The 12205-nt window shown below is 43.6% G+C and overlaps 1 protein-coding gene across 4 annotated transcripts; it reads left to right on the forward strand.

Moving 5' to 3' along the window:
- Positions 1-710: 710 nt before the first annotated feature.
- Positions 711-7769, forward strand: LOC141026335 (putative disease resistance protein RGA4). Of its 4 annotated transcripts, none has more exons than XM_073502722.1 (10): positions 711-4963; positions 5057-5351; positions 5455-5616; positions 5703-5791; positions 5892-6005; positions 6099-6303; positions 6390-6455; positions 6655-7022; positions 7121-7197; positions 7300-7769. In XM_073502722.1, the coding sequence occupies exons 1-2, from the start codon at positions 859-861 to the stop codon at positions 5065-5067; spliced, it is 4116 nt and encodes a 1371-aa protein (XP_073358823.1). In that variant the 5' UTR covers positions 711-858; the 3' UTR covers positions 5068-5351; positions 5455-5616; positions 5703-5791; positions 5892-6005; positions 6099-6303; positions 6390-6455; positions 6655-7022; positions 7121-7197; positions 7300-7769. The 4 variants fall into 4 exon arrangements, with proteins under 4 accessions (XP_073358823.1, XP_073358824.1, XP_073358822.1 ...); XM_073502723.1 differs by having other exon boundaries at positions 6154-6303; XM_073502721.1 differs by having other exon boundaries at positions 6208-6303.
- Positions 7770-12205: the final 4436 nt, after the last annotated feature.

Consider the following 12205-nt stretch of genomic DNA (forward strand, 5'->3'; position numbering starts at 1 on the left):
CGAAAAGCAAACTTGCTCCAGAGGATTTGCGACGGACGAAAAAACATATGGGTCCCACCACAAAACAGATAAAGTGGAGAAACAATCCTTCCTTTAATATTAGGTAATGATGTTTGTTTTCCCCCACCTTGACAAGTGAAATGCATCCTAAGTCCTCGAACTATTTTGACTGCGTCACACAGGTCCTTAAACTATGAAAAGTGACATCTAGGTCCTTGAAAATCCTTAAAGTGTAATTAGTGTGTATATATGTGACACCTCTGAAATAGTTCAACGACTTACAATGACACGTTTGAAATAGTTTGAGGACCAAGATAATACACATATTGCATTTGAGGACCTGGATGACGTTTTTCATTGTCCGAGAACCTACGTGACACCTCTGAAATAGTTTGAGGACCTATGATGCACTTCACTCCAATTCAAGGTCGCTAGATTGCTCAACTCTGTGCGGCTCGTTATCTCGTTTTTGCAATTTGTGGTGACAAACACTGCCAAAAATTCTAGCTTGGGAAACGCCATCATGGTTGACTTCTGACCCTGCATTTTTTTTCCTTTATGGTTTTCTATTCCTTTTTAATGAGTGGCAAAGAATCATTTCCTGTCACCACCGATTCACTGAATGCCATTCCATACCACCCACAAATTACATAATTACCCAAATTTCTACAATTCCCACAATATATATGGTCAATATTGCTTGATGATGTAACGTGTTTGTGTGTGTGGTGACCTCCGAAGCCAGCCATGCTAATAATGCCATCAAGGCCTCTTCCAAATTGCACGCACATTCCAACTTCCTATTGTTCTTTGCAGTACTCTCACCACACAAACACTGATAACTAGCCGGAGGAGGAGATGGAGGCAGCTATTGAAACGGCGAGTTGGCTTCTCAGCAAGGCGCTTGCAAAGCTCTCGGACGAGCTGGTGGCCGCGTTCGTTGCCACCAGCTCCGAGCTCGGCCACAACTTCCAGAGCATGAAGCACTGGCTGTGGCACACGCAAGGGCTGCTACACGCAGCCCGGATCAGGGACATGAGCAACAACCCTGGTCCTGGCGTGCAGGGCTTGCTCGCGGAGCTAAGCAAGAAGGCAGATGAGGCCGAGGACTTGCTGGATGAAATCTGCTACTTCATGATCCAGGATCAACTCGACCACACCAGCGAGGCCACCATCCAGGACCCCGCCCCAAATATAGGCGATCTCGTCCGTGGTCGTGCTCGTGATGCTCACCATGCTCTTCGCCACACCATCGGTAACTGGCTTCCATACTTTTCAAATCCGGGTTCTGTCAACAGTAGTAGTAACACGTCCCGCAAAAAACAAAAAACAAATAGTAGTAGTAACCCACATCATGCAACCAACTCTGGTGGCACTGATGATGCTTGCCCCATCGACAGGCTATCTTTCGACAGAGTAGACATGTCCAACAGAATCAAGTCCATAATTGAGGAAATGAACTCTACATGTGAACATGTCTCCGACTTACTCAAAATTGCAAACCAAAGTAGCACTGCAATAACCACAACCCTCACCCTCAAAAGGCCAACCACGGGTTCAACAGTGGTGCAAGATAAGTTGTTTGGGAGGGGTGACATTTTTGATAAAACTGTAACTGCTCTTACCGGTGGCACATATCACACTGAAACCCTCTCTATTTTGCCTCTTGTTGGCCCTGGGGGTATAGGAAAGACAACCTTCACCCAACACTTGTACAGTGATGAAAAGATCATGACACACTTCACTGTCAAGGTATGGGTATGTGTCTCAACTGATTTTGATGTGCTTAACCTCACCCGGCAGATCCTTAGATGTGTACCTACAACAGAAAAAGAAGGAAACAAAATTGCAATCGAGACTGCCAATTTAGACCAGCTTCAAATATCCATTGCAGAGAGACTGAAGTCCACCAGGTTTTTAATTGTCTTGGATGATATTTGGAAATGCAGCAGCGAAGGTGACTGGAAAAACCTATTAGCTCCATTCACTAAGGGGGAAACCAAGGGTAGCATGATTCTTGTCACAACCCGGTTTCCATTAGTAGCACATATGGTGAAAACAACTGATCCAATAGAACTGCATGGTTTGGAGCCTAATGACTTCTTCACACTCTTTGAGTTTTCTATATTTGGTCATAGCAAACCCCGGGATTATGAAGATGACTTAATTGGTGTTGCAAAAGATATTGCAAAAAGACTAAAGGGTTCACCACTAGCAGCCAATACAATCGGTCAGTTATTGAGGAAAAACCTTTCTAAAGGATATTGGAAGGGAGTTCTTGAAAAAGATGAGTGGCAACACATGAAAAATGATGATGATATTATGCCATCTCTTAAAATTAGCTATGATTACCTTCCTTTCTATCTAAAAAAATGCTTTTCATACCTTGCCCTCTTCCCTGAAGATTATAAGTTTTATGATATAGAAATTACTCGTTTTTGGATTGCAGTAGGTATCATAAACTCTAGTTGCCAAAACGATAAAAATTACTTACAAGAGCTAGTGGATAATGGTTTTCTCATGAAGGGGTTTGATGGGTTTGGTGATCAATGTTATGTGATGCATGATTTATTCCATGAACTGTCTCGGAATGTTTCATCACAAGAATGTGTCAATATAAGTAGTTTATGTTTTAGTGCCGATGGCATCCCAAAATCTATTCGGCACTTATCAATCACCATAGAAGATATATATGGTGAAAGTTTTGAAGAAGAAATGGGTATACTAAAGAGAAGGGTAGACATTGGAAATTTGCGGACTTTGATGATTTTTGGGTTACATAATGCACGAGTAGATAATATTTTCAAAAGTACATTTGAAGAAATAAAGAGTCTGAGAGTTCTGTTTATAGGAATGAACACTCCACAATCTTTGCCAAATGGCTTTTCCAATCTTATCCACCTCCAATACCTTAATATTAGATCACCTTATATAGAAGAAATGAATTTACCTAGCTCATTATCTAGATTTTACCACTTGAAATTTTTGGACCTCGTATATTGGCATGGAAGTAAAAAATTGCCTAAAGACATTAACCGCCTGGTGAATCTACAACATTTCCACTCATCCAGAGAACTCCATTCCAATATTCCTGAGGTTGGAAAGATGAAGTGTTTACAGGAGCTAAAAGAATTCTATGTAAAGAAAGGGAGTGTTGGGTTTGAATTGAGAGAGCTGGGGGAATTGAGAGAGCTTGGAGGAAAACTCCGTATATGTAATCTTGGAATGATTGCATCCAAGGGAGAAGCTAGTGTTGCCAAACTGAAGAACAAAAGAAATATGAAAAAGTTGCGATTAATCTGGGGTCCACAACACCAGACTATACATGATGATGTTCTTGATGGTCTTGAACCACACCCTAATCTTTTGGTGCTTCATATAATAAATCCGGGTGTCGCCCCTTGTCCTAGCTGGCTGTGCGGCGATATTAGCACAAAAAGGTTAGAGTCTCTCCATCTGGAGAATGTATCTTGGAGTACACTTCCACCTTTTGAGCAGCTACCACACCTCACCAAGCTCACTTTGAAGAATATAGCTAGCATGCATTCTTTTGGGCCTGGCAATAATGGTGTTACAGAGACAAGTTTCATGCACCTGAAGACAATTGTGTTTGAGGATATGCCAGTACTCGTGGAGTGGGTTGGCGAACCTAATAGCCATTTGTATTCCAGGCTTGAAAGAATCAAATGTGCAGGTTGTCCCCTTCTCCGCTCATTTCCGTTCTTGGAGTACTCAAGTCGGTTTACAAACCTGTGTGAACTTGTTATTCATAACTGCCCTGAGCTGTCCCAGTTTCCCTCCATGCCTCACACCTCCACACTAACATCTCTGAGTGTGAGGAATGCTACCTCAAAGTTGTCATACAATGGAAAGGAATTCACTATCGGAGGGTATAATCATGATTTTTCCTTTGACAATATGGATAAAGTAGAGGTTATGGAAATTAGGGATGTATCAGGCATTTCGTTGTCAGACATCCAATGCCTAAACTCCTTGAGAAGTCTGAGTGTTGAAAGATGTGAAAACATTTTCTCTGCGCAACTGGATGACAATGTCGCCCTCCATTCAGTTCAGAGTCTTGAGCTAGAAGAATTAAGTATTACAGGAGAAGAGTTTTCAAAAGCCTTGAGGTCTTTTCCAGCTATTTCCCAGCTTAGTATCTACAAGTGCAAGAGCCTGGTTCTTCTGCCCTTGGAGGATGGAGGAGGACCGTGGGACCTGGTGATGCTCCAATCGTTTTCTGCATCATACTGTCACAAGTTGTTCTGTCGGTGGCCCATGGGAGAAGTAGGAGGAGCTCAGACCATCAAGCCTTTTCCTCCTTCCCTCAGGAAACTAAAGATTGTCGAAGAATCAAGCATAAAGTCAATGGCCCTACTCTCAAACCTCACTTCTCTCACCTATCTAGAGCTGGTAGATTGTGAAGAATTAACTATGGATGGGTTTAATCCTCACATCACAACCAACCTCAAGGATTTGTCTATCTATGACAAACAAAGGATCTCTGTAGGAGCGGATGTGCTGTCAGAGGTGGCAAGGGATGGACTGATGCATGCTGGTTCATTCGAACTGGAAAAGCTTGCGGTGAACAGCATCTCGGCGCTGCTTGGTTCTCCAGTTTGCAGCCACCTTGCCGCTACTCTCCACACATTACAGTTTCGATATGATCGGTGGGTAGAAACCTTCACGGAAGAGCAGGAGCAAGCCCTTCAGCTCCTCACCTCGCTCCAAGATCTACAGTTTAGTGCTTGCAGTAGTTTGCAGTCCCTACCACAACAATTGCGTGGCCTTTCTTCTCTCAGAACATTAGTGATCTTTGGGTGTGAAAAAATCAGATCGCTGCCGCCCAAGGAGAGCCTCAACGCTTCACTAAGTACAATAATCGTGGCAAATTGCAGTCCCGAGTTAACTGAGAATGCCAAGAATTTGAAAAAATCAGACACATATTCAGCAAAAATAATTGGTATGCTACTCTTATCTTCCCGCCATCTTTTCTTCTTTTAAGCTGATGCCTCCTTGCATGCCAAATCTGACAGGCTACTCATTTTGATTACAGTGTGCCCATGAGATGGGCGTCCTTCCATTACCATATAAGTGACTGCATGATGATCCGAAAATCATGACTAAGCAACTGAAAGTAATGATAGAGTCTACTCACTGGGCCTAAGAGAGCATCTATCATCGTGGGTTGCTCTACTTTCTCCATTTTCTGACCTCGATTATTTCACTCACCTTCTGCACACAATTGCAACCGATGCTCAATTCATATAGTTAGTAGCTTCGCATCCAGAACAATTGCAACCAATGGTGTATTCTTAAGGAGCATCACTGACAAGCTACAATTCCCAAAGGTCAGTTTATCATTCTTTGCATTAAAAAATGGTGATCCCTTGTGCCATCTGCTGGATTCTTGGACTTGCGTTATTGGCTTGTGATCTTGGTTTAATTGTTCAGGTTTCCCTCTCAATTTGCCAATCAAAGACCCGAAAAAATATCATGATATTGTATTCTCCGGACGATAGGTGGCACAATCTGCGCCATCTCTTATTTGTGAAGTATGTATGGAACAACTGCACTGACACTTCTGTCAGAAGGTTCACCATGAAGAAAATTAAGGTGCTTTACTGCAATATATGCAAGAGAATTTTCTGTTCTTCCCGTGAGATCATCATTGCCTTCATCCAGTTTCTATGTTCCTTCAGTTGGGAAGGAGGAACAATGCGCTTACTGTGGCCTGCTTCTTCCTATGTGGCAAACCAGGCATCCCTCCCGTTCCACGCTACGCTCCATGGTCTGTCATTTATTACGCATTAAAGTAATGACTATATCCTCGGTTTCTCTACCTTGTCCATGTTTCTTACCTTAACTACTTCATTATTTGGATTCTGCAGAATAGTCGCAACCAGCGGTGACCTCTGAGCTCGCGGTTGGCAATTTTGTATTCATGACATGGCTCTTTCATCAAAACACCTATCTTAACTTCTTGAAGCAGCAACTCCGAAAAGGTCAGTTGGCCGTTCTGTTCAACAAAAGTGGCAATCCCCTGTTCTGTAATGATGGTTTTTGGATTTGCAACACATTGACGTGTGAACTTGAAGTAATCATTCGGGTTCCCCACTAACTGTGCTGCTGTTGGCGAGCCCAAACCTGAAGGAAGTCATGATTTAAGGTGTATCATGATTAATTTATGGCTACTCCGGCCGACAGGTGGCACAATTTGTTCCTTCTTCACATATGCTAAGCAGCTGATCGATAAAGCATGCGCGCTGGGAATTCATCCGGTTTGATAGGAACCAAAACAAGGTGCTTTACTGATATGTAATAATGTTTTCTCTACTTCCCATGAAATCATCATTCCCTTCATTAATTCAGTGCTCTATCTTCTTCAGCTCCCAAGGAGGAACAATCATCCAAACATATACTCCTCTGAAGCTTAAATTGGTGGTGTCATGCTGGTATGTAGTATTCCATCCCATATTGCTTGTCCCTCAAATAGATCTATCTAGCACTGAAATATGTCTAGGTACATCCGTTTGAGCAACACGTGATATGGATCGGAGGGAGTACCTATTTTCACATAATTGAATTCCTATTGATTTCGGTTCTGCTGTGAACTCGTGAGTAAAATGAATCTTTCCTGTATATGCTTTATAGTGGGGATTGGCAAGCCGTTGTATGTGTACACAACAAATCACCGACGCTGACGACGCGCACCAAGCATGACATCCCACTCCATCCATGACTGTGGTCAGCCTCTTCTACACGCAGAACCAGGCGTGCTGCGCCTGCGCTACGCGAGGATTGCGTGTGCTGTCACTTCCTCGATCGATGCTAACCTCATCCTGTGCATTTGGTGTGCCCGCCCGCTAGACTCATGCTCTGGTACTCCCCTATAGTCCTAGTTCATAGATTGACCTCGCCAGTGTCAACTCCTGCACGGCATATTTCCATGTCACCGGCGTAATTTGGGGCCGACACCGAGCTGCTACCAGTTCGGCCTATCCACGTTGAAGCAAATGAAGGTATGCCTTACTGCTGTACGGCAATACTCCTTGCGTTTTCCATGAAATCTAAGCCTTGATTGTAAGTTGCTACATTCTTTTCTTGGGTCCCTACATAGGAAAATCTATCCGAACTTGACTCTGCAAATTCAAATGGCACCATATTCAGTGTCTAATGATTCCGGGATCGTTGCTGGTATGCACTAATTTTGAGTATTATTTGATTTAGTCAGTATACTGCATCCTGCTGTTACATCATGAATAAACTAAATATTTCAGTATACACCGTATTTTACAGCGAAGCGGTACTGCATCCTGATGTCCACAGTGTCCTGCACCTCGGGTTTGCACATCCACTCTGCTTACTCTGTCTCCTAGGCCAAGACAACCTCGCCATCTTCGACCACGGCACCGCCTGGGCCCACATCACCGGCGCAACTTGGGGCTGAGACCGAGGGGCTCATCATCCACGCCCTGATGTTCTGCACCATTAGCACCATGTGTACATGGATACACCTGCATGCATCTATTAGATGAACTACATGTCAGACAAGAACAGGGACTACCATCTTCCTTGTGAAAGAGTACACGTTGATTTGCCATGTAGATGAATGTATAGACCTATGAAACACTAAGACACAGTTTAGATTCGTCGCCAAAAGAAGACACGGTTTAGATTATCGTGATGACACTGAGACATCAGTTAGCATCTTAGCATGTCTTGTTACAACTGCCTGTTGTGCATATATCGAGGCATAAATCAATATGATTTGTCCCTGGGTATCAAGATGGCAAATATCTTCCAGAGCCATTCATGAATATTAGTATATGTATACTACTCCCTCCGTTCCTAAATATTTGTCTTTCTAGACATTTCAACAAGTGACTACATACGGAGCAAAATGACTGAATTTACACTCTAAAATATGTCTACATACATCCGCATGTGGTAGTCATTTGAAATGTCTAGAAAGACATATATTTAGGAACGGAGGGAGTAGTAAGTATGCACGTGCAACATACGTCTCGACTAATATTATAACCATATATGACAATTGTAAAAATAGTACCTTCATTCACAAATATAATATATGTTTGAATATTTTAATATAGACTACATATGGATTGCAATAAGTGAACAAACACACTAAAACATGTCTATATACATCCGATTCACAAAACATAGTTCAAAAACCAGTATGTAGACAAAGAGGAAACAAAATAAACAAAAGAGGAATTGAACTTTGTACGTGCCATGCAGTTCTCGTATCTATGAAGTTCACATGCAGTTCTCCTCCATGGTTTAAAAAAACGCAGAGAAATGACTAAATAACTCATGAAAGCCCCGAACTCGTCCAACATGATCTTCTGAGAGGACATAAAAGGATGACTATAATCTCCAACTCATTGTTGGCGATGGTCTTAAATGTAATTAGTACAACAGTGTCAACCTCATGTCATGTCTCGTGAGGACCTCCTTCCATCCTTGCTTGAAGAATATGCGACAGTCGAGTGAGGTGTCATATTCGGTCCTCCTGAAGCTCTCTTTGCCCAAACTTAGTCTCGCCAGCCCGTGCTTCGGGGTATCCAAACAAGAGGCAACTTCTTTTGGAATTTTCTAGGTGCCCATAATGTACAAAAGCGAAAAATGTGTGAGAACCCCAGTTGGGAAACCGTGGAAAAACAAAAAGACCAACTGACGAAATAGCGAAAACATACATACCATCATCTGTACTTCGGGGTTAGTCCTAGTGAAGCGGTGTATGAAGGATGGCCATGTGACCCATGGCAGAGCGGCAATAGGTTGCACAAGTTTGCTATGGCATAATGACAATTAGCTAATTGAACGGTGTATGACAAAATACAAGACAAAATGGGCAAAAGACACAACAAATATGTCCCAAAAAAGGACCAGCTACTCTGAAAACCGAGTTTCGAAAACAATTGACAACTTTGAAACTTTCAGCTAGAATACCGATTAATGGAGGTAGATACCGATTAATGGACAGATTATAGCAACACAAAAAATGAAATGCAAGTTCTAGGATAGGTGAAGAGTGGAGAGCAGGTATCTAACTCTGAGCATAAAACTCAGTCACAAATTCCTACATGTATCAATCTAGTTTGGAACACCCTACTCTCAATTTCCATCAGAGCAAGAGCACCACTATGTTTTCGCAAAAATCTTCTCAAGCTCAATCTGCCCCTCAGAAGGCGGCAAGTAGACAGTGGAAACACATATCATAGTTGATCAACAAACATGTCATTTTGTCTACTAATACATTCAAGCATCAGTCGAATGACAAATTGACAATACAGAGGCTGACAAGACTGGTAAATGAATAGTCATTTCTCTTAGTTCCTTTCAGGCTCATCTGGTTTGACAGTCTGGCAAGTGAGCAGGTCATCAACATCAGTAATACCAAACCCATACCCTGATACCCGTATCATCGTCCTTATGCACGAAAGGGAGCATGCCAACTTACCTCGGGGAGAGAAAAAAGAATGGACAAGGATGCAGGCCTAGGGGAGGTTCCAGTTGATGCTGATGAAAATGGGCTTGATCTCCTTCAGTGCAGTGGAGATGGCAGTCCCAATCCATTCACATGCATCACCCATATTGCTCACCAATGGCTACAATTTATGGAATGGGATCATATCATTGAAAAAATAGACTGAAGAAAGAATACAGTAAGGACAATTTTTTTAGGGAATATGACTAAAAACACTGATTGACGAAGAGAAAAAAAATAAGAGGGTCTGAAGACTGATACATAACTAAAATCTCAGGACTAAAAGACTAAAGAATGATGCATTTGTTGTCCTAACACTTTTACATTCAGTCAAGGGAAGTGTTCTGATATCTAGATACAGCAGATGGATACCCTGTCCCGCAACATGCGTTCTTGCGTGTCGATCTGTAGCGATGGCATCGTTGCCATGATTGTCCCTTCCGTAGATCCAACTTGTCATAGCCGGATTCGTGCAGATTGAGGTCACCGTCACCGGATCCGTGCAGATCAAGGTCGTGTTCACCAAATTCGTGCGCATCCAACTTCCAGATGCCTGTTGACAATGGTATAAATTCTTGTCCTTTTCTGACTATTTTTCTGGAGCACAACATTTAGTTATATCCTTGTTGTCAATGTGAAACTGCAGATTATGCCTCTTCTGTATGCGTTCCTAACAGCTTAGGTTGGCCTTGTTATTCTCCTTGTAATTATAAGGAATCTGTTTAGTCTTGCAAGTTGCTCTTTCCCAACATACAACCGTGCTGTTATGAAACATATTTACTTCCTTCATATACCATACATTTTCTTTTTCGTAATGCAACAATTTTTTATGCTGTAACTAACATGTTTGAAGCAGAAATTATTGTTTTCCATGCACCCATTACATTTTCCTCGCACTAATAATATTTTTTGTTGTGTGTGAACAAAAAAATTGGATAGAATTTATATATCTACGCAAGTACAGTGTCATTGACTTTTTTTTCACACTGGATCAATTATTCCTTGTCTTGCACCTAATCTTAAATTTTGCGGTTTAGTTTGTTGCTTCATGGGTTTCTATATTGAAAAATTTCAGCATGTATCACTGGCATTGCTGCAGAGTCCATTTCTATCCTGGAAAGCATGCATTCTAAAGGGTAAGCATGCATTTCCTTACCTGCCCTGCTCTTGGCTATCTATGAGCTGCGTGCTTGCATGCGATCGAGGCCGCGTACCCCACCTGAACAACCCATGGCTGCTGTTGATTTAGGTGATTTCTCTGCATAATTTTTTGTTTGTCTAGGGTTCTAGGCTGTAACTTTTTGGTTGATTCATTCAAATTTATAGCTGCATAGACTCGATGAACTCATGGCACTAACAGATTTCTCCTCGATTGGAATGTTCAGACCATCGAAATAGAGAATGAAAAGCCTTGTGAGCATAAACACAAACACTTGGTGGTCAGTTTTTTTGGATTATCCTATTTATGCTAGATCTGAAGCATGAATCAACAAAAAGAATGCTTATGCGCCAACGCAAGGATCCCAGCTCATTCCACGGTATGGTATAGTGGGCAAGATCATTTATTAATCTTCTCTCTTCTTCAAAGAAAAAAACGAATGAAGCTACTAACATTTCTCTGGCCAGCGGGCAGAGGACATGGGATGGTGTTGTGCATGTCCTGGGACAGGAGGAAGGAGGAGCTGGCATCAGGGAGCATGGCGACAGCAAGGAAGTCCATGCCGCGGCACGCCGGAAGCCGGAGGAACGCGCCGCCTTCATGCACGCGCCCTCCACCCCACAGCCGCCATGGCCCATGGCATCGTCGCGCCCCCGTGCCACAAGGCCCGGCTCCCTCAGCTTCGCCGCCGCGCCCTGCGCCCAGCGCCGCGTCGCTGGCCGCCTGTTGCTTCCCGCGCTGGCGCTGATGGTCGAGGGAGGAGAGGGACCCCGCCGCCGCCGATGGTCGAGGGAGGAGAGGGACCCTGCCGCCGCCAACGAAGGCCGGGCCCGCTGCGTCCCGCGCCGCCGCTGCTACTCGATGGAGGAGAGGGATCTGTCAGACCCAGATGGTCTGACGGACTAAAATTCAGAAATACACTCAAAATTCAGAGAACTAGCACCTTCAGGGCTGAATTTCAGAGGAATGTTAACTAAGGTTTTGGTACAAGCGAGACCAACCGGGAACATCGGCGGCTAGGGTTTACCCCAAGAAGATAAGCATGAGCACGCAGGCTCTCAAAACCTGGCTGTATAGCCTTACAAGACTCTAGAAGGTGCGAGAAGCGCACATGGAGGAGAGGGGAGTGGTTGAGCTTTCTAGAGAGATCAACAGCGACGCCTTGACCACCCAGAGCCGTCCGATGGAAGATCAACGCACCACGTCTTCTGTAGCTTTCCGAAGCGGTACGTAGCCACCAGGAGCGTTGGATGGAAGATAGACGGTTCCCACAGCTTCACGCCCATGGTTAGAAGTCTGAATTCAACTGAATCACGAAAACAGAGAGAACACTGCAACTGGGTCCTGACAATTCCTCCCGTGCGAGACCAGACCTGTCCTCAGGGCTGAAAGGAAGGAAACACCTTCTGAATGAACTGAGCATCCTCCCAGGTGGCATCCTGCAATGGCAAGTTGACCCACTTGATCTTCCAGCGTACTACTGGTATGTCGATGTCCCCCTGGGTTCGAGGAACCAATTTCCTTTCCAGAAG

Source organism: Aegilops tauschii, chromosome 6 (genome assembly GCF_002575655.3).
Source record: "Aegilops tauschii subsp. strangulata cultivar AL8/78 chromosome 6, Aet v6.0, whole genome shotgun sequence".
Taxonomy (NCBI): domain Eukaryota; kingdom Viridiplantae; phylum Streptophyta; class Magnoliopsida; order Poales; family Poaceae; genus Aegilops; species Aegilops tauschii.